Consider the following 24,396-nt stretch of genomic DNA (forward strand, 5'->3'; position numbering starts at 1 on the left):
TATCAGGTTAGTGAGTAGCAGGACTATTCAGTATGTTATCAGGTTAGTGAGTAGCAGGACTATTCAGTATGTTATCAGGTTAGTGAGTAGTAGGACTATTCAATATGTTATCAGGTTAGTGAGTAGCAGGACTATTCGATATGTTATCAGGTTAGTGAGTAGCAGGACTATTCAGTATGTTATCAGGTTAGTGAGTAGCAGGACTATTCAGTATGTTATCAGGTTAGTGAGTAGCGGGACTATTCAATATGTTATCAGGTTAGTGAGTAGCAGGACTATTCAGTATGTTATCAGGTTAGTGAGTAGCAGGACTATTCAATATGTTATCAGGTTAGTGAGTAGCAGGACTATTCAGTATGTTATCAGGTTAGTGAGTAGTAGGTAGTAGGGCTATTCAATATGTTATCAGGTTAGTGAGTAGCAGGACTATTCAGTATGTTATCAGGTTAGTGAGTAGCAGGACTATTCAGTATGTTATCAGGTTAGTGAGTAGCAGGACTATTCAATATGTTATCAGGTTAGTGAGTAGCAGGACTATTCAGTATGTTATCAGGTTAGTGAGTAGCAGGACTATTCAGTATGTTATCAGGTTAGTGAGTAGCAGGACTATTCAATATGTTATCAGGTTAGTGAGTAGCAGGACTATTCAGTATGTTATCAGGTTAGTGAGTAGTAGGACTATTCAGTATGTTATCAGGTTAGTGAGTAGCAGGACTATTCAGTATGTTATCAGGTTAGTGAGTAGCAGGTCTATTCAGTATGTTATCAGGTTAGTGAGTAGCAGGACTATTCAGTATGTTATCAGGTTAGTGAGTAGCAGGACTATTCAGTATGTTATCAGGTTAGTGAGTAGCAGGACTATTCAGTATGTTATCAGGTTAGTGAGTAGCAGGACTATTCAGTATGTTATCAGGTTAGTGAGTAGCAGGACTATTCAGTATGTTATCAGGTTAGTGAGTAGCAGGACTATTCAATATGTTATCAGGTTAGTGAGTAGCAGGACTATTCAGTATGTTATCAGGTTAGTGAGTAGCAGGACTATTCAGTATGTTATCAGGTTAGTGAGTAGCAGGACTATTCAGTATGTTATCAGGTTAGTGAGTAGTAGGGCTATTCAGTATGTTATCAGGTTAGTGAGTAGCAGGACTATTCAGTATGTTATCAGGTTAGTGAGTAGCAGGACTATTCAGTATGTTATCAGGTTAGTGAGTAGCAGGACTATTCAGTATGTTATCAGGTTAGTGAGTAGCAGGACTATTCAGTATGTTATCAGGTTAGTGAGTAGCAGGACTATTCAGTATGTTATCAGGTTAGTGAGTAGCAGGACTATTCAGTATGTTATCAGGTTAGTGAGTAGCAGGGCTATTCAGTATGTTATCAGGTTAGTGAGTAGCAGGACTATTCAGTATGTTATCAGGTTAGTGAGTAGCAGGACTATTCAGTATGTTATCAGGTTAGTGAGTAGTAGGACTATTCAGTATGTTATCAGGTTAGTGAGTAGTAGGACTATTCAATATGTTATCAGGTTAGTGAGTAGCAGGACTATTCAGTATGTTATCAGGTTAGTGAGTAGTAGGGCTATTCAATATGTTATCAGGTTAGTGAGTAGCAGGACTATTCAGTATGTTATCAGGTTAGTGAGTAGCAGGACTATTCAGTATGTTATCAGGTTAGTGAGTAGCAGGACTATTCAATATGTTATCAGGTTAGTGAGTAGCAGGACTATTCAGTATGTTATCAGGTTAGTGAGTAGCAGGACTATTCAGTATGTTATCAGGTTAGTGAGTAGCAGGACTATTCAGTATGTTATCAGGTTAGTGAGTAGCAGGACTATTCAGTATGTTATCAGGTTAGTGAGTAGCAGGACTATTCAATATGTTATCAGGTTAGTGAGTAGCAGGACTATTCAGTATGTTATCAGGTTAGTGAGTAGCAGGACTATTCAGTATGTTATCAGGTTAGTGAGTAGCAGGACTATTCAGTATGTTATCAGGTTAGTGAGTAGCAGGACTATTCAGTATGTTATCAGGTTAGTGAGTAGCAGGACTATTCAGTATGTTATCAGGTTAGTGAGTAGCAGGACTATTCAGTATGTTATCAGGTTAGTGAGTAGCAGGACTATTCAGTATGTTATCAGGTTAGTGAGTAGCAGGACTATTCAGTATGTTATCAGGTTAGTGAGTAGCAGGACTATTCAGTATGTTATCAGGTTAGTGAGTAGCAGGACTATTCAGTATGTTATCAGGTTAGTGAGTAGCAGGACTATTCAGTATGTTATCAGGTTAGTGAGTAGCAGGGCTATTCAGTATGTTATCAGGTTAGTGAGTAGCAGGTCTATTCAGTATGTTATCAGGTTAGTGAGTAGCAGGTCTATTCAGTATGTTATCAGGTTAGTGAGTAGTAGGACTATTCAGTATGTTATCAGGTTAGTGAGTAGCAGGACTATTCAGTATGTTATCAGGTTAGTGAGTAGCAGGACTATTCAGTATGTTATCAGGTTAGTGAGTAGTAGGACTATTCAGTATGTTATCAGGTTAGTGAGTAGTAGGACTATTCAGTATGTTATCAGGTTAGTGAGTAGCAGGGCTATTCAGTATGTTATCAGGTTAGTGAGTAGCAGGACTATTCAGTATGTTATCAGGTTAGTGAGTAGCAGGACTATTCAGTATGTTATCAGGTTAGTGAGTAGTAGGACTATTCAGTATGTTATCAGGTTAGTGAGTAGCAGGTCTATTCAGTATGTTATCAGGTTAGTGAGTAGTAGGACTATTCAGTATGTTATCAGGTTAGTGAGTAGCAGGACTATTCAGTATGTTATCAGGTTAGTGAGTAGCAGGACTATTCAGTATGTTATCAGGTTAGTGAGTAGCAGGACTATTCAGTATGTTATCAGGTTAGTGAGTAGCAGGACTATTCAGTATGTTATCAGGTTAGTGAGTAGCAGGACTATTCAGTATGTTATCAGGTTAGTGAGTAGCAGGACTATTCAGTATGTTATCAGGTTAGTGAGTAGCAGGACTATTCAGTATGTTATCAGGTTAGTGAGTAGTAGGACTATTCAGTATGTTATCAGGTTAGTGAGTAGCAGGACTATTCAGTATGTTATCAGGTTAGTGAGTAGTAGGACTATTCAGTATGTTATCAGGTTAGTGAGTAGCAGGACTATTCAGTATGTTATCAGGTTAGTGAGTAGCAGGTAGCAGGACTATTCAGTATGTTATCAGGTTAGTGAGTAGCAGGACTATTCAGTATGTTATCAGGTTAGTGAGTAGCAGGACTATTCAGTATGTTATCAGGTTAGTGAGTAGCAGGACTATTCAGTATGTTATCAGGTTAGTGAGTAGCAGGACTATTCAGTATGTTATCAGGTTAGTGAGTAGCAGGACTATTCAGTATGTTATCAGGTTAGTGAGTAGCAGGACTATTCAGTATGTTATCAGGTTAGTGAGTAGCAGGACTATTCGATATGTTATCAGGTTAGTGAGTAGTAGGACTATTCAGTATGTTATCAGGTTAGTGAGTAGCAGGACTATTCAGTATGTTATCAGGTTAGTGAGTAGTAGGACTATTCAGTATGTTATCAGGTTAGTGAGTAGCAGGACTATTCAGTATGTTATCAGGTTAGTGAGTAGTAGGACTATTCAGTATGTTATCAGGTTAGTGAGTAGTAGGACTATTCAGTATGTTATCAGGTTAGTGAGTAGTAGGACTATTCAGTATGTTATCAGGTTAGTGAGTAGCAGGACTATTCAGTATGTTATCAGGTTAGTGAGTAGTAGGACTATTCAGTATGTTATCAGGTTAGTGAGTAGCAGGACTATTCAGTATGTTATCAGGTTAGTGAGTAGCAGGACTATTCAGTATGTTATCAGGTTAGTGAGTAGCAGGACTATTCAGTATGTTATCAGGTTAGTGAGTAGCAGGACTATTCAGTATGTTATCAGGTTAGTGAGTAGCAGGACTATTCAGTATGTTATCAGGTTAGTGAGTAGTAGGACTATTCAGTATGTTATCAGGTTAGTGAGTAGTAGGACTATTCAGTATGTTATCAGGTTAGTGAGTAGCAGGACTATTCAGTATGTTATCAGGTTAGTGAGTAGTAGGACTATTCAGTATGTTATCAGGTTAGTGAGTAGCAGGACTATTCAGTATGTTATCAGGTTAGTGAGTAGCAGGTAGCAGGACTATTCAGTATGTTATCAGGTTAGTGAGTAGCAGGACTATTCAGTATGTTATCAGGTTAGTGAGTAGCAGGACTATTCAGTATGTTATCAGGTTAGTGAGTAGCAGGACTATTCAGTATGTTATCAGGTTAGTGAGTAGCAGGACTATTCAGTATGTTATCAGGTTAGTGAGTAGCAGGACTATTCAGTATGTTATCAGGTTAGTGAGTAGCAGGACTATTCAGTATGTTATCAGGTTAGTGAGTAGCAGGACTATTCGATATGTTATCAGGTTAGTGAGTATGTTATCAGGACTATTCAGTATGTTATCAGGTTAGTGAGTAGCAGGACTATTCAGTATGTTATCAGGTTAGTGAGTAGTAGGACTATTCAGTATGTTATCAGGTTAGTGAGTAGCAGGACTATTCAGTATGTTATCAGGTTAGTGAGTAGTAGGACTATTCAGTATGTTATCAGGTTAGTGAGTAGTAGGACTATTCAGTATGTTATCAGGTTAGTGAGTAGTAGGACTATTCAGTATGTTATCAGGTTAGTGAGTAGCAGGACTATTCAGTATGTTATCAGGTTAGTGAGTAGTAGGACTATTCAGTATGTTATCAGGTTAGTGAGTAGCAGGACTATTCAGTATGTTATCAGGTTAGTGAGTAGCAGGACTATTCAGTATGTTATCAGGTTAGTGAGTAGCAGGACTATTCAGTATGTTATCAGGTTAGTGAGTAGTAGGACTATTCAGTATGTTATCAGGTTAGTGAGTAGCAGGACTATTCAGTATGTTATCAGGTTAGTGAGTAGCAGGACTATTCAGTATGTTATCAGGTTAGTGAGTAGCAGGACTATTCAGTATGTTATCAGGTTAGTGAGTAGTAGGACTATTCAGTATGTTATCAGGTTAGTGAGTAGCAGGACTATTCAGTATGTTATCAGGTTAGTGAGTAGCAGGACTATTCAGTATGTTATCAGGTAAGTGAGTAGCAGTTATAAAGGAGGATGGAAGTGTGGCAGTCTTGCATATAAGAAGGAAATGACAGCCAAAAAACAGTGGCCCTGTATGAAATTCTATTGCTTTTAGCTGTAAAATGACTATGGCAGTATTCATAACGCATTCGAATGCACCTAGAAAGTCCTAGAGTGTGTAGGTTAGAGAGGGGGAGCATTAAATAACCATAACCATTGTGCAAGAAAAAGCGGCTATCCTGACTGTGCTTCTATGCAGGAACCATATTAAAAGATAGCAGGTGAGTACATTATTTACTCTTACGCTCAATGTCTGGGGCCTCTCCTGTCTCGAAGAAGTCCTCTTCATGGTCAATATCAGAGTACTTGCTGAGGGATCTCTTGTGAGCTGAGGTAAGGACTTCCTGCAGTATATCCATCTTACGCAGTATCTTACACAGCCCATGGATCCGCATCGCTTCTTCATGCTTCATAATGGCCTTCTTCAAATGCGCCTTACCTTGAGGGACAATAGCGGGACATAGCATGAGAGGCGGCACAAACTCCCTGTATTTTAAATGTATTTCAAATTTAGAAGCAAAGGTTTCATAAATCACACATACTCTGTAGTTATCTCTCTGGATGTTTACTAAGAAAAAGGTGGAAATCACAGAGATAAAATAAAACAGTGCCATAATCGAGAAAAAAAGAAGAATTAAGAAGAGAAATCAGAGTTACAAGGGAAGCAGGGGAAAGTCTACTCCTGGTCAGCGTAGAGTGTTGCTAAGGGGCTGGAGCATCATATCAAAACCGAAGGTCACATTTCATTGGATTTCCATTCTGTTTGGTAACCTAGTGGAAACAGATTCCATATTATTTTCCCTCTATTTTTTATTGTTTTCCCGTTAATATAGAAAATATGCTCTGAGAAGAGCGTGTAATTTATAGTAAAATAAATGTGAGTAGAAAATGTCATGTGAAAGTGAAAACGTTTTTCCTTTTCTATCAACCAGGCTGAGGATTTAGGGTTATTCGGTTAACTGTTCACATTACAAAATTCCACCAGGGGCGCTGTTTCACAGATTGTTTTCACTTCTGCTAGAAACACTGTCAAGTCTGTCAGTTTATGAAGAAGTTTCCACTCAGGAACACTCCACTGCCCAAATAAAAAAAATAAAAAATGACTGTTTAGTAGATATACCCCAAATGGAAGCATGCGTGTATTTAATTACACATTTTTATCATTGTGAGCATATTTAAAAACAGCTTGCAAAACATGCAGTTATCTTGTCTGCATCCTTTGCAAGCTCTCTCCTTCTAACCCCACTAAGACTGGCCAGTCACAGACTTCCCAATGCAGCCCAATGCAATGCAAGTTAGTTGAGATACAAGGCAGGTGATCTGGCCAATTGCCGTCTCTTGAGTTTCGTTCCACTGAGCAAGAAACCAGGAAATAACAGGACCGCTTGTCTGATTGACAGCCAGGGGATGTAACAAGGTTCATTTATAAAGTTTGCATTGAACTCTGCACTTTTGTAATATAAAATAAAATAAAGCCCCATGCTGCATTAATGAGTTGCCATGTGGTTACTAGGAGCTGTAGTTAATGTGGTCATTCTCCTGCACAGTAACATTAGTCACGACATCCTGGATAAGTAAAGCAGTATCAGATCAGTTATTTGCCTGGTGTCTGGAGAGATTCCTGGTCAGTAATGTCTTCGGGTCTGACCATATCGAGGTGTCTGTTCAGGTTGTACAGGCATTATAAAGGCTTGAGGAAAGCGGTGTGGGAGGATTACGGATGGCTGAAGGAGGACGACCGATACATACACCAGGGCTCCCCTACTAAATAGCATCCATGTACCAGGTGGTAACAGCCCAATAGATTTGTTATTAGAATGCACTATGCAAATATGAACGTGACGTAAGGAGCCACTTGCAGCTTGCCAGTGATCAAATCGAAGCTGCCATGTTTACATTTTACAGATGTGGTCACGTATGGGGTTATGGAACCCAAAATGCAGTACTTGCAAAAAAAAAGCAGAAAAATAGCAAAGTCTGATAAGGGGTAAGGCAGAGGCAAGGTCAGGTAATCCAAGGTCAATTTCCAGGCAGCAGAGGTTCACGAGTGATAGACAGGCAAAGAGGTCAGATAAATCCAAGAGAGCAGGTAGAATATAGCAAGGCAACAGGGAGAGTAGCCCAGAACAACTGAGCAATGAAGGCTCAGCTGCTCTGTGTTTAAATCGGGTGCCAGTTGTAAGACACACCTTTTCTGGCAAGCCTCCATAACACCCTATTGGTGTATGAAGTTGTCTGTTACTGGGTTGCCATGGAGAGAGAGAGACTGATTTATGTGTTCCAGCCATGTCTATAGTTCAGTCCAGCAGCATGGAACGATCGGGCACGTCTCTCCCAAGCATCTACCGTTGCCTGGGAGACGTGACACGATCTAGATGGAGCAGCGAAGTGATAGAGGTTGAGTATTCTATAGTGCCTTACTGACATACACAGTAAGGATGCAATGCAATGACTTCCCACAATTCCCCAGAGAACAGAGGAGGATATGTTACCTAGTTTCCTTCTCTCCTCTTGGTCTTGCAGTAGGAAGCTAATAGAAGGACTTTCTGGGGCCGTAACATGGAACTGAACAAAGGCCTTTTCATGCTCTACCATTTCTGATTCAGAGGCAGCTGAAAAACAGTTACAAACAGGTTATAACAACACAGACGGTATAACCGCGTTCACCATCCTCACCGTCGTTCTTTACCATCAAATATTGCCTATATAGCTAAATAGTGATATGACAGCCACATGAAACAAAGTGTGGAAACTGCGCATAATTATATAAAGATATTTTTAAAATACATTTCAAAGGACTATTTCAGGTGTTACAAAGAATCTAGCCAATCACCTTACTGGAGTCCTGCACCCATTTCACAACAAATAAATCATAAATATTTAGTTTTAAAATATACAGCTGTTTATACATTTTGAGCACTTTAACATCGATTTTCATGGAAATGTGCACAAAGTTAGAAAATGCAGTGTTAGAAATAATATCTTTAGTTTACACCACTGAATATATCCCATTTAAAGCTTGGGCTGTTTCTGTACTCAATGCACCCAACACTGTGAAATATGTTTGAGTTACATAAAAGGAGCTGACAATGGCAGCCGTTATTGAAAACATTAGCGAGCTCTATCCAGCTAGGAGCAGAGAGCCAAACACCACGTGACCTGAAAACAGACGTGAGATTTAAGGTTACATAATTTCTGTCAAAACCATCATAAAAAGAATGTGTGTAAAAGGGATTTGGGGAATAAGCCTGGATTTAGCTGTTCTCAGGGATTATACTGTGAACAGGACTGGGGAGACAAAGAATAGAGCGTATTGATGGGTTACAGCTCTGAATGTTTATTTCAATAAGAACGAAGGGGCTTTCATGAAGATGAAGTAAAAGTCACTATGCATTTCGCTCACTTTATTTAGATGTACATTTACAGGGATAGTTAGGTTTGTCCACATTGAATTTCACATTTAACGACTGAGTACTCGAATTGAAAAGCAAAGCTGAATTGTAAAAATCACTTTGAATTCACACTTTGGTGAATATCTCTGTTAGATGAAGGATAGAATAACACAGAGGGACAGCGTGCCCGTTCCATATGGATCAATCATGACATTTACTGTGTAGATTCAATGTGTTAATAGCATTAATAATAGCGGGCCGGCAGAAATGGCCAGTAACCCCTCTAAGAGAATCTGCTCAGCTCTGTATCAATAGTGGAAGCTATGACAAGTTTAGTCAGCACCACTGCTCGCTCTCCCCATGTGTATACGTATGGACTATTCAGAGTTCCCTAAACGCAGTAAGTGATTTATTTATATAGCACCAAGAGATTTCTAAGTTAAAGGAAAGTGTGTGAATCAGCTTGCAGCTACGATGGGGCTCAGAGTGATGAGATTAGTGAAACTAAGAGTTTTACTCTTGGCCGGATGGAGAACCAGTCCAGGGCTTTTTAGTAATAGGCAGAGGAGAGACAATGTTGAATGTGTTTGCCTGACATTGAGTCAAACATTTGACAGGAAGATCAAAAAGAGATGTTCACCACTTAGCATAAACACTGCAACACTCCATGCCCACACTCACTGCAACACTCCAGGCACACACTCACTGCAACACTCCATGCCCACACTCACTGTAACACTCCATGCCCACACTCACTGTAACACTCCATGCCCACACTCACTGCAACACTCCAGGCACACACTCACTGCAACACTCCATGCCCACACTCACTGCAACACTCCAGGCACACACTCACTGCAACACTCCAGGCACACACTCACTGCAACACTCCAGGCACACACTCACTGCAACACTCCAGGCACACACTCACTGCAACACTCCATGCCCACACTCACTGCAACACTCCAGGCACACACTCACTGCAACACTCCAGGCACACACTCACTGCAACACTCCAGGCACACACTCACTGCAACACTCCAGGCACACACTCACTGCAACACTCCAGGCACACACTCACTGCAACACTCCAGGCACACACTCACTGCAACACTCCAGGCACACACTCACTGCAACACTCCAGGCACACACTCACTGCAACACTCCAGGCACACACTCACTGCAACACTCCAGGCACACACTCACTGCAACACTCCAGGCACACACTCACTGCAACACTCCAGGCACACACTCACTGCAACACTCCAGGCACACACTCACTGTAACACTCCAGGCACACACTCACTGTAACACCCCATGCCCACACTCACTGTAACACTCCATGCCCACACTCACTGTAACACTCCATGCCCACACTCACTGTAACACTCCATGCCCACACTCACTGTAACACTCCATGCCCACACTCACTGTAACACTAGATGCCCACACTCACTGTAACACTCCAGGCACACGCTCACTGTAACACTCCATGCCCACACTCACTGTAACACTCCATGCTCAAACTCACTGTAACATTCCAGGCACACACTCACTGTAACACTCCATGCCCACACTCACTGTAACACTCCAGGCACACACTCACTGTAAAAATTGCACACACTCCATGCCCACACTCACTGTAACACTCCATGCCCACACTCACTGTAACACTCCATGCCCACACTCACTGTAACACTCCATGCCCACACTCACTGTAACACTCCATGCCCACACTCACTGTAACACTCCAGGCACACACTCACTGTAACACTCCATGCCCACACTCACTGTAACACTCCATGCCCACACTCACTGTAACACTCCAGGCACACACTCACTGTAACACTCCATGTCCACACTCACTGTAACACTCCAGGCACACACTCACTGTTACACTCCATTCCCACACTCACTGTTACACTCCATGTCCACACTCACTGTAACACTCCTGGCACACACTCACTGTAACACTCCATGCCCACACTCACTGTAACACTCCTGGCACACACTCACTGTAACACTCCATGTCCACACTCACTGTAACACTCCATGCCCACACTCACTGTAACACTCCATGCCCACACTCACTGTAACATTCCAGGCACACACTCACTGTAACACTCCATGTCCACACTCACTGTAACACTCCAGGCACACACTCACTGTAACACTCCAGGCACACACTCACTGTAACACTCCAGGCTCACACTCACTGTAACATTCCAGGCACACACTCACTGTAACACTCCATGCCCACACTCACTGTAACACTCCATGCCCACACTCACTGTAACACTCCATGCCCACACTCACTGTAACACTCCATGCCCACACTCACTGTAACACTCCATGCCCACACTCACTGTAACACTCCATGCCCACACTCACTGTAACACTCCAGGCACACACTCACTGTAACACTCCATGTCCACACTCACTGTAACACTCCATGTCCACACTCACTGTAACACTCCATGCCCACACTCACTGTAACATTCCAGGCACACACTCACTGTAACATTCCAGGCACACACTCACTATAACACTCCAGGCACACACTCACTGTAACACTCCAGGCTCACACTCACTGTAACATTCCAGGCACACACTCACTGTAACACTCTGTAACACTCAGAGCAGAGACGGTTTATAAGAATGAGACACTTCTAACCTAGCCTGTACCAGCAACTGGTTCAATTCACATATGGTTATCAGCACATCAAAGGTCTTTACAGACATTAGAAAAGGAAGACCTACACTTATGCTAAGATATGATTCTATGAAACTCTGTATCCGGGGTGGTAAACCCAGAACTCTGAATGTAGGCCCGACCCATGGTTATACCTCACTCCGGGCATGAGCTGTAAAGGAAGAAGGTTTAGACTCACTAGTAAAATCACAGAGTGCGCTGGCAGCATGGAAATGGGACAGTGCTTTGAAATGTTCGGCTTTAACACAGACCATGGTAGTCCAGGAGAAGGGGACATAGTCCTTAACGGGTGGGTGAGACATTGTCCTGTACACTAGGCTGTATCCACACTCACTGTAACACTCCAGGCACACACTCACTGTAACACTCCATGCCCACACTCACTGTAACACTCCTGGCACACACTCACTGTAACACTCCATGCACACACTCACTGTAACACTCCATGCCCACACTCACTGTAACACTCCTGGCACACACTCACTGTAACACTCCATGCCCACACTCACTGTAACACTCCATGCCCACACTCACTGTAACACTCCTGGCACACACTCACTGTAACACTCCATGTCCACACTCACTGTAACACTCCATGTCCACACTCACTGTAACACTCCATGCCCACACTCACTGTAACACTCCATGCCCACACTCACTGTAGCACTCCTGGCACACACTCACTGTAACACTCCATGCCCACACTCACTGTAACACTCCATGCCCACACTCACTGTAACACTCCTGGCACACACTCACTGTAACACTCCACGCACACACTCACTGTAACACTCCTGGCACACACTCACTGTAACACTCCATGTCCACACTCACTGTAACACTCCATGCCCACACTCACTGTAACACTCCATGTCCACACTCACTGTAACACTCCAGGCACACACTCACTGTAACACTCCATGCCCACACTCACTTTAACACTCCATGTCCACATTCACTGTAACACTCCATGTCCACACTCACTGTAACACTCCATGCCCACACTCACTGTAACACTCCTGGCACACACTCACTGTAACACTCCATGTCCACACTCACTGTAACACTCCATGTCCACACTCACTGTAACACTCCATGCCCACACTCACTGTAACACTCCATGCCCACACTCACTGTAACATTCCAGGCACACACTCACTGTAACACTCCATGTCCACACTCACTGTAACACTCCAGGCACACACTCACTGTAACACTCCAGGCACACACTCACTGTAACACTCCATGTCCACACTCACTGTAACACTCCATGCCCACACTCACTGTAACACTCCATGCCCACACTCACTGTAACACTCCATGCCCACACTCACTGTAACACTCCATGCCCACACTCACTGTAACACTCCATGCCCACACTCACTGTAACACTCCATGTCCACACTCACTGTAACACTCCATGCCCACACTCACTGTAACATTCCAGGCACACACTCACTGTAACATTCCAGGCACACACTCACTATAACACTCCAGGCACACACTCACTGTAACACTCCAGGCTCACACTCACTGTAACATTCCAGGCACACACTCACTGTAACACTCTGTAACACTCAGAGCAGAGACGGTTTATAAGAATGAGACACTTCTAACCTAGCCTGTACCAGCAACTGGTTCAATTCACATATGGTTATCAGCACATCAAAGGTCTTTACAGACATTAGAAAAGGAAGACCTACACTTATGCTAAGATATGATTCTATGAAACTCTGTATCCGGGGTGGTAAACCCAGAACTCTGAATGGTTATACCTCACTCCGGGCATGAGCTGTAAAGGAAGAAGGTTTAGACTCACTAGTAAAATCACAGAGTGCGCTGGCAGCATGGAAATGGGACAGTGCTTTGAAATGTTCGGCTTTAACACAGACCATGGTAGTCCAGGAGAAGGGGACATAGTCCTTAACGGGTGGGTGAGACATTGTCCTGTACACTAGGCTGTATCCACACTCACTGTAACACTCCAGGCACACACTCACTGTAACACTCCATGCCCACACTCACTGTAACACTCCTGGCACACACTCACTGTAACACTCCATGCACACACTCACTGTAACACTCCATGCCCACACTCACTGTAACACTCCTGGCACACACTCACTGTAACACTCCATGCCCACACTCACTGTAACACTCCATGCCCACACTCACTGTAACACTCCATGTCCACACTCACTGTAACACTCCATGTCCACACTCACTGTAACACTCCATGTCCACACTCACTGTAACACTCCATGCCCACACTCACTGTAACACTCCATGCCCACACTCACTGTAGCACTCCTGGCACACACTCACTGTAACACTCCATGCCCACACTCACTGTAACACTCCATGCCCACACTCACTGTAACACTCCTGGCACACACTCACTGTAACACTCCACGCACACACTCACTGTAACACTCCACGCACACACTCACTGTAACACTCCATGTCCACACTCACTGTAACACTCCATGCCCACACTCACTGTAACACTCCATGTCCACACTCACTGTAACACTCCAGGCACAAACTCACTGTAACATTCCAGGCACACACTCACTGTAACACTCCAGGCACACACTCACTGTAAAACTCCATGTCCACACTCACTGTAACACTCCATGCCCACACTCACTGTAACACTCCATGCCCACACTCACTTTAACACTCCATGTCCACACTCACTGTAACACTCCATGCCCACACTCACTGTTACACTCCATGTCCACACTCACTGTAACACTCCATGCTCAAACTCACTGTAACACTCCAGGCCCACACTCACTGTAACACTCCAGGCCCACACTCACTGTAACACTCCATGCCCACACTCACTGTAACACTCCATGCACACACTCACTGTAACATTCCAGGCACACACTCACTATAACACTCCAGGCACACACTCACTGTAACACTCCAGGCTCACACTCACTGTAACATTCCAGGCACACACTCACTGTAACACTCTGTAACACTCAGAGCAGAGACGGTTTATAAGAATGAGACACTTCTAACCTAGCCTGTACCAGCAACTGGTTCAATTCACATATGGTTATCAGCCCATCAAAGGTCTTTACAGACATTAGAAAAGGAAGACCTACACTTATGCTAAGATATGATTCTATGAAACTCTGTATCCGGGGTGGTAAACCCAGAACTCTGAATGTAGGCCCGACCCATGGTTATACCTCACTCCGGGCATGAGCTGTAAAGGAAGAAGGTTTAGACTCACTAGTAAAATCACAGAGTGCGCTGGCAGCATGGAAATGGGACAGTGCTTTGAAATGTTCGGCTTTAACACAGACCATGGTAGTCCAGGAGAAGGGGACATAGTCCTTAACGGGTGGGTGAGACATTGTCCTGTACACTAGGCTGTATACATCTTCCACCTGCAGAGAAACACGATGATACATTGTTAGAAACGACTCCCCATAATGGATCACAACAGGTGGGCATCACAGTTCACGTCCCCAGGACAGGATTCCTTAATGTATTTTATACAGACCTCCTGCTCCTCCAGTCTATAATTTGTCTATGTGGAGATTACCCTTGCAGCTTCTTGTGCCATCTGCAGCTGTGTCACGAAGGTATTTTGGGTGTTCTCCAAGGTGAATTTTTCAAAGATGCACTCCTGGACCTGTGCAATCATCAGGCGGACCAGCATGTTCAGGGACGCTGAGCTCATGTCCAGGCTGGGAGCGTTTGAAAAGTTTTCTTTCAAATAGTTAAAACAACCTACAGGAGAGACATATCCTGGATAAACACCAGATACACAGTGCCTTTCACCAACCAAGGACATACTTGAAAACAAGAGAAATCTCAATGTATCCATCCTGGTAAAATATTTTATAAATAAATAAATACATTTTACAGACTTTACTGGTGACACGGAAGGTCAGATCATTGTAATGAGTGTCATGTTGCACTGGATGTGCAGTGAACCATGGGAGGACAGGCCCACAGCAGTGATTTCTAAAATTTTCAGCAATTTCCTTTCACTAAATTTGCAATACATAAAACTAAAACTACATTCCAAAGATGGGGAAACTTTATATATATATATATATATATATATATATATATTTAGTTTAGGACAACCCACTTCAAACTAACAGAATTGTGACTATACTGATGCTTAAAGGGACACTCTATGCATGTTTTGATGCACAGACCCTGTCCCTGTAGTATGACAGATGTAAGCATTGCCCTCGGTGAAAAACAGCAATGTTCACATTGACAGTATTCCTCTAATGCTGTCAATCCATCAGACAGCCACTAGAGACCCTTCCTTGTGAAGGCATTCAGGAATAACGCCTTTGCTATGAGAAGTATCTGATTGGCTAAATGACTGTATGCATGTCCGGTAGGTTCTATGAAAGGTATTGGATTGGACAGGTGATCTCATTGAGAAAGGAGCGGATGCCTTGTGGAGCGTGCCTGGCCATGGATTACCAATATTTTTTAAAAACAAAAACTATGGGTAGGAGAAGCAGACTTCTACCATATAACACCTAACAAAAAAGATGTTGCTGATAGAGGCAAACTTGCCCAGTACCTAATGGAGACTCCAGGGGTCTCCAGGGGCCTAACCCCAGATAATGTAAGAGAAAAAAAGGAAAGACACACACAGGACACACAGGTGCAAAAAACAGATGTATAGAACTGCATATGACTGGAAGTAATCTAGTAGTCTAACACTAAATAATACCATATAACAAACAAATGCTAGATATCCCAATTAAAAAATAGATAGACATATCATATGCCCCCTAATAGTAGTACTATATCCTTTCCTATGTAGGCAGTATTGAAACAACAAAATTGAGCTTTAATGTTGTCACTGCTCTATTGGATTAATGTAACCAATAAAGGAAAAAGGAAAAGAAGGGGGCAAACAGAAAGATTCAGTATCTCCAATATATATATGGGCTAATATAATAGCCTCAAAGTATCAATTTATACAATATTCTACATACAAATACAATGGAGAATAAAGAAAATGTTCTAAATACATATAATATAAAGTTATATATAGAGAGATGGAGAAATATAGATATTGTGAAGCTTAGAATGCTCACGGCATATCTATAGACAGAGTAATAGTCAAGATGTATAAGCAGGATAGATGTAGCAAAAGCTGCTTAAATTTGTAGCAGCCTAGAAATCAACAGAGTGTCTAGTTGTTAAGATACTATGTTGTCTGCTTAGCTAGATATGCTAAACTTCTTACTGTGGTAGAAAAAAAATGACTATCTATTAAAACATAAAACAAAACATAAGTGAAGTGATTACAGTGCCATACTGTGAAAAAGTGTAAGGTCTAAAAAAGACAAGAAACGCCTGACGCGCGTTTCGGTGCTGTTCAAAGCACCTTCGTCAGAGGCAAACAGTATACTGCTCGGAAAATCCTTTATATATCCTATGTTGTAAGTCCGACAGCCAATAGGCGTCCTACCTTAATAGGGGGCGTGGCCGGAATTTCCCGCGCCTGATAAACCTATCCGGTATGATTAACTCGAGGACGTCAGAGAGAATGGAACGGACAGCGTGTAACCATTGAAATAGGCTCCTCCCACTTTCCTCCGTGTAGAATGATATTATGCTGCTGTGTTTTATCGTTATATGCCCAATGATTACAATTTTTAAGCAATGGTATTATTACAAAGTGCTTATTAAAACACTGTGGATCCTAATTGTTTGTAAGTGTATAATAAAAGAATAAGGCATAGCTATTCAATATAGAGCTAATTCAGTGAAATATTATATTATAATACATACATGTAGGTATGTATTATATCTTTTATTCAGAAATATATATACACATGAAGCTAATAACCATAGGAATAAAGGTACATATATATAATCTTCTATAAGTAGCTCTAATGATTAGATATATTCAGCAAAGCATACTCAGTATTGAGAGCTACATATGGAGTAAGGCAGGGGAAACCAAAAATACATAGGAGTGTGGACTACATATGTTGTAAATGAGCAGATTCAAAAAGGAATAAAAAGCATAAATAAAACGCATTCAATATATCAAACAATGTGTAGAGCTACTTGTGTAAGATAAATATACCGTATATACTCGTGTATAAGATGAGTTTTTCAGCACATTTTTTGTGCTGAAAATCCCCATCTCGTCTTATACTCGAGTCACTGTCTGTATTATGGCAATTTACATACAATTTACATGGAGTCAGCTTTGTGCAGAACCTCCATGATGGAGTTTAAGATGTTTCGAGATTGGGGTGTCAACTAATCTCCTTGGGTTAACTGATGTTACATGTTCACGGATTCTATATTTAAATGCACGGATGGTCTTCCCCACGTACATTTGTTTTACACGAACAGGTAAGTAAATAGATTAATCCAGTGGTTTGGCAATTAAAAAAAGTTTTAATGTCAAACTCATGTGTATTTGTAGAGTCCGAGATCTTTTTAGATGGGTGAAGTATAAATTTGCACGCTTTGCATCTGCCACATTGGTACGTTCTAGAAACTGTAGATTTCAACCATGTATATTTAGTGGATGGGGATCGTAGATGGCTTGGGACTAACATGTCTTTAATGTTTCTTCCCCGTCTTGCTGTAACTGATGCATATGGTGTAATCACTTTCTGTAAATGGTGGTCTTGTAGCAGAAGTGGCCAAAATCTATTAAGAATTTTGAGCGTTGGATGCCAGCCGGCATCAAAGTTACCTATACATCTTATCAATTGTGTATTCTCGCTTCTTTGTCTTTATCTAGCAAGAGGGTTTCTCTGTCTGTCCCCAGGGCTCGTTGGTATGCATTTTTCAGGCATCTATTGGGATATTCTTTTCTTTTGGACTGCTCTTTTAGAATCTTTGCTTTGTTCTTAAAATCATCTATCGTAGAGCTGTTGCGACCTAGACGCAGGTATTGACCCACTGGTATTCCTCTTTTGAGGGTAAGTGGATGGTAACTCTCCCAGTTTAAGAGGTTGTTGGTCGAAGTTGGTTTCTTGAATAGAGTAGTGGTCACATTAACCTGCTCAGTAATCATAATTGAGATATCCAAGAAGTTTATGGCCCTGCCACCCATTTCATAAGTCAATTTCAAGTTGATGTCATTATGATTTAGAATATGTACAAATTCTTTAAAGAGCTCAGTGGTCCCAATCCACACTATTACTATATCGTCGATATAGCGTTTCCACATCTTGACGTATTTGGTGTATTCTATCAATGATGTACCAAATACTATGGTCTTTTCCCACCACCCTAGGTGGAGGTTCGCATATGAGGGGGCACAAGCCGTCCCCATAGCTGTCCCTCGCACCTGGTGGTAGTATTTTCCCTGAAACATGAAATAATTATGTGTCAAAATATATTTCATGAGGTCTCGTACAAATTGATTATGTCTCTTTGAAGTGGTTAGGTTGTTGTCAAGATGTGCTTTCAAGTGTGTCAACCATATTTCATGTGGAATGGAGTTATACAGACCCTCCACGTCCAAACTGCACAGAATTGCATTTTCAGGGAGATTGATCCCATCAAAGACCTTCAGAGTGTGTTTAGTGTCTCTTAGATAAGATGGTAAATCAATAACAATTTTACGTAACACATTCTGTGTTAGATTTGAATTACCAGAGACAATCGGTCTTCCACTCATTAATGGCTGTTTGTGCACTTTTGGTAACGAATAGAAGGTTGCGACCACTGGATTTTTAATGTACATAAAAAGATATTCATCTTTAGAAATGAGTGACAGGGACATTGCTTCATCCAAGATCATCTTTAGTTCCGAAAGATATCTTTTTGTACGATTGTTATCTAGTATCTCATATGTATCTTCGTCTTGAAGTATCCTTTGTGCCATAGACACATAGTCATATCTGTCAAGGATAACCAGGTTCCCACCTTTATCTGAAGGTTTCAGAATGATTTCTTCAATATCTTAGATGCTTCAAAGATTTACGTTCTTGGGGAGTGATGTTACTATATGGAGAAACATCAAACTCTCTTTTATCCAAATTCTCTATCTCATTGCAAGTCAGTTCCATGAATAAATCAACATACTTAAATTCGGACAAATATGGTGTAAATGTACTCTTCTTTTTAAGTTGTGTGAAGGCATATGATATCTCTATCTATTTTTTAATTGGGATATCTAGCATTTGTTTGTTATATGGTATTATTTAGTGTTAGACTACTAGATTACTTCCAGTCATATGCAGTTCTATACATCTGTTTTTGCACCTGTATGTCCGGTGTGTGTCTTTCCTTTTTTTCTCTTACATGTTTTAAAAACAGGATACATATGCAAGGAAGGAGCACTTCAGCATTAAACATAAATATATTTTAAATATTATTTATATAACTTAATATTATGTTCCCAACACGTTTATATAATAAAATCCCTCCTTCTTCTGAAGTAATATAACTTCAAAGAACAATTAGTATGAATTAATGGGAATAGATCGACTGGCAATTTTACCCAAAAATGGAAACATGGACCAAAATGTATACTCAGAAATGGTAACTCCATAAATGCAATTATAATGTAAGTGGTATTTTAACTGCCCATGAATACACCTTCACATATTGAGCAAGCACCTTGCATTTCCCCTGCTCCATGAGCCGAGGGTCAATATAACAGACAGGAAGCACAGATATGAGAAATAATCAGAACGGTCACACATTTACCTGCAGCCTTCTGAAAAGCATCAATTGCTATGTCAACTCCTCGTACTGACAGCCTGTCTTGTCTCGCCCCAACCTGGGTGTACAAAGCACCCATATTGAACAGCACACTGCCCTTCTCAAATGCTAGAGCTCGCTGACAGGAGGGGACACCAGTCAACGAATCGTACCTACAAGGAGGCAAATAAGAGCATGCAACTGAATCGCCAAAAAAAAGCATATAATCAGAGAACATTACCACAATCCTATCTCATGCCTCTACAGATAACCTGAAAACAATAACACAATATCAATGATTTAATAAGACCTACAGATAATAATCTAACCCTGCACCCATCATTGTCTAAACAGCCATAATACTGAAACACAGGACCCATCACCCCGAGTCTGCAAATTAATCATGGGAACAAATGTTTATTTTATACCAAGTTCTGCAATAAACTGTTTCGATCTGTTCTCTCCTACATGTGTATGCATAGACTTTAAATTTAGAGATAGAAATGTACTCATGTGATGAAGCACTAGAAACCAGACTGACCAGTGGAAGTAGACTCCCAGGTTCTTGTTGGGAGGGAAGAATCGATTATCCAGGAAGTAGAGCTGGTTGTAATATTCCATCAGGAGTTCTACTCCAGCTTCGCTTCGCCTCGGAGTCCTCATCGCCTGCCAACAGCAAAGAGAGCAAGTGCTTTGAAAGATTGCTTTTCATGGATAGAATCAGGGATAGAAATAACAGTAACACTGAACAGTCCAGCACTGTTCAGTTATAATGTGGAGAGCATTAAGTATTTATATATTTTTACTTCTTATAACGAGCATAGAAAATTACTGTTGTGCATCACAACAGAAATCAGGTTTCCACAAGTATCCCACAATTCCCAGCTTGACATCCAAATAAGAACTGACAGGGATCGTTAGTAAGATTGTATTCTGAATTTGTGGAGGTACCCTTAACAATGGATGCTGTTTTAAACACAGCTCTCTTCTTCTGGTCTGAAAGCATACAGCTAGGTGCCATAAAGATTGTGGTCAGACCAAACACAATAAAACTCAAACTGGTTAAAAGAGAAAATTACTGTTTTGCATCAATTGCATATCTCAAGTTGGACTTTGGAAAGTTCCCCTTGGGCACACAAACTTGAGAATTCATGTTTCCACAACTATCCCAGAGTTCCAAGCTTGACATGCACAAGACATATGCAATGATGAACAAAAGAGGTAAACAAAGCATGTCAAAATGAAGATCATATAATTGTAAAGGACCACCTTGAGAAGTTGTAAATGCTCACTCTATGCAGACCAGATAACTAAGAAGACAAAGTACTAACCTGTCGCAGGTCCATAAACTCTCTGATTTCTTTTTCATATAGAGAGCCGTCTTCTCCATAGTGACTGCTGATGAAATCCTAGTGTAACGAGACAACAATAATCTAATTAACAACAGTTCCTTAATGTATTTGACATTGCAGATGTGAAGAAAATAGACTGAGTTTCGTCAATTTCTTCTGTGTTCGTGCTTTTCTGCAACATTTAGTTTGTTTTGGATTTATTGGTTCAGCAGTTTAAAACTACCGAACACCGACCACCCTCCTGGCTCAATAACTTCAAAGGGAACCGCCTATTAAGCGCTCTCTGGGCAGCCACCGTTCGTATAGCTGAATGCCACATGGAACAGAAATCGCCAGCCATCTTGTTTGCTCGAAAGGAGGCAGCGGGACTTGGTCGTCGAGTGTCTGGAATTAAAATCGGACACTCGACTTCCTGAACCACAGCTGAAACATACGAACGCCTGCTTCCTTTAGTTGCCGAACAGCCAGGAGAGCGCCATTCGGTAGTTTGCTTCATACGAACAAGGGGAGCAATCGCTCCATTGAGCCAGGAGGATCCATTCGTGACTTTATTCGTTTTTATGCCATTTTCTGAAGTGACCGACCGCACACGCTGAATTCTTGGAACTGTTTTGGGCAGGACATTCGTGTGTGGTCGGTAAATTATGACTTCCACACTTTTTGAGAACCCCTGAACCGATCTGGGTGAAATTTGAATACGTTGGTCCCCCAGATCGGGGCTATCAGGGGATATGTAATTTGTGGGGATACCTGTTGTATAAAGGGGTGTTCTATTTTTTGGGAAAATTGTGTGCCCTATGCCTGGAGATAATTGGGTTATTCCTTAACTTATCTCAATATCTCCCATGCAGAGAGAGGGAGTGTGTTACTGTAAATCTGTATGCTGATTGGTTATTTCCTTTGTTTACTGAAGGAGGTCCTCTTTCAGGAGGATTCTCATAAAAGCCAGTGTGGCATCAATAAAAATCATTCCTGTTACACCCTTCATGAAGTCTAGGCTCATGCTTGGGAAATATTCTACTTGCTGGGGAGAATCGTCTTGGAAGCTGCATTCATCTACACTATTCCTCTACACCCTAACTGCAGTTATAATCACTTATGCTCAGCTATTGGGAAAGGAATAGAAGACTGCAGTACCATAACCACTGCAGGTCATAACAGCAGACATAGTTATTTTTAAAAACATACAGGGAAAAAAATATTTTATACAATTACATTTTATACAATATTAATATGTATCTCGATTCTGTTACAGTCAAATCTAGACTGTATTCGCTCATAAATGAACATATTAATATACCTGGGGTAACGAACAAAGAGAAGGCCCATGTATAATGTTTATTCTCAGGTTAAACATCTAACCCATCAATGAAATCTATATTATTTGCGTTTTATGAGGTAGGACGCGGCAGCCACACTGCGATGGTCAGATCTGGAACTCGAACTGAGAATACACATTAATAGAATTATATATTACCGTATTTCGTTTTATCATACTGCGATGGTCAGATCTGGAACTCGGACTGAGAATACACATTAATAGAATTATATATTATTTCGTTTTATCATACTGCGATGGTCAGATCTGGATCTCGGACTGAGAATACACATTAATAGAATTATATATTATTTCGTTTTATCATACTGCGATGGTCAGATCTGGAACTCGGACTGAGAATACACATTAATAGAATTATATATTATTTCGTTTTATCATACTGCGATGGTCAGATCTGGAACTCGGACTGAGAATACACATTAATAGAATTATATATAATTTCGTTTTATCATACTGCGATGGTCAGATCTGGAACTCGGACTGAGTATACACATTGATAGAATTGGGGACACTGCACAATACTCACTTTTAATGGATCAGTGAGATCCAGTTCCTTTGTTTCTTTTAATCCCAGAGGTATCATCGGAACACTAAGAATTTCACTGAAACAGTAAAGAACTAATGTCTATTCATTCAGTACAGAGATTAAATACACAAAAACACATCCTGTTTTGCTTTGGTAATATGCGGGGATAACATTTATTCATTTGGTTAAACGATTGTAAACTCTACAGGACAGACACTGACAAAAAGGACATAATCTTGTTTTCTACAGCTGCTCATATTATCCATACATTATTCTATTAAATGTATATGGAGACAGTTATTTTATCATTTCTGGGAAAGGATACACACACGTGGCTGTGCTGTGGGATGTAAAAGTAGTCTACACATTAGATTTCAGCACTATCTATAGATGATGCATTGGGACCTAACCCTGTCTCCCCCACCAATTCTGGTACGCTGCATTATGATTACACTGAATGCTCCCAAAAAACTTTTCATATTGGGTTCTCCCTTTACCACAGAGAGGAGGGGATTGCACTGAATGTTCTCCCCATACAAGACACAGAAACCAGGTTCCTTGCAGCCTTTTAACCTGTAATTGATTGTCCTCCCTATGTCTTGTTACCCTCTAATTTACAGCTGGTCCTCCAGTAAGTTTTCAGAAGTAGCAGCACAGGACAGGTTAATTTACAGCAGAAGAAAGCTTAAACACATAATACCACAGTGATTTACTAATAAATATAAAATGGATGATGAATCCTTCTGTATGGAGGCTTTTTTTTTGGTAATTTAACATGTTCAGTACACCTTGGCCAGAATATGAGTTTCCATAATCTATCGCTAATTGGGCAGATTATGTTTTTACACATTATATAACATAGAGGGAAAGATTGCAACACGTTGTCATTATTTTGAAAGAAACTCTGTAAAGTGTTCATTTTAACTCTCTCCATCTCACTGGTAACAAATAGCTACGCCATGCTTTCTCCTGTGAATCCTGTGCTGGAGAACATACTGGAGAGATGGATTGGTAAGGGGAGTACAGTGAGAACGCAGTATCTCATATTTCTAATGACATACACCAGTCTGCAAGGCATGATTAACATGGATAATCTATTACAGGTGGACTGTAATGAAGCACAATAGGTTAGTGTAAGTGAAGGAAACATAGTAATTACTGTAGGAGCGTTTGAAGGACAACACGGGAGTCAGA

At 41.2% G+C, this 24,396-nt stretch overlaps 1 protein-coding gene across 1 annotated transcript in view; it reads right to left on the bottom strand.

The window, feature by feature from the left end:
• Nucleotides 1-24,396, bottom strand: part of RHPN1 (rhophilin Rho GTPase binding protein 1) — a 73,334-nt gene that overhangs the window by 19,569 nt on the left and 29,369 nt on the right. The window contains exons 5-12 of the mRNA XM_063450988.1: nt 23,203-23,278; nt 21,317-21,394; nt 20,527-20,651; nt 19,992-20,158; nt 14,869-15,056; nt 14,554-14,710; nt 7,691-7,810; nt 5,443-5,637 (exon numbers count right to left, since the gene is read on the bottom strand). Coding sequence (XP_063307058.1) covers nt 5,443-5,637; nt 7,691-7,810; nt 14,554-14,710; nt 14,869-15,056; nt 19,992-20,158; nt 20,527-20,651; nt 21,317-21,394; nt 23,203-23,278 — 1,106 coding nt within the window. The remainder of the gene's footprint in view (nt 1-5,442; nt 5,638-7,690; nt 7,811-14,553; nt 14,711-14,868; nt 15,057-19,991; nt 20,159-20,526; nt 20,652-21,316; nt 21,395-23,202; nt 23,279-24,396) is intronic.

This window comes from Pelobates fuscus, chromosome 4, assembly GCF_036172605.1.
Source record: "Pelobates fuscus isolate aPelFus1 chromosome 4, aPelFus1.pri, whole genome shotgun sequence".
In the NCBI taxonomy this organism is placed as follows: Eukaryota; Metazoa; Chordata; class Amphibia; order Anura; family Pelobatidae; genus Pelobates; species Pelobates fuscus.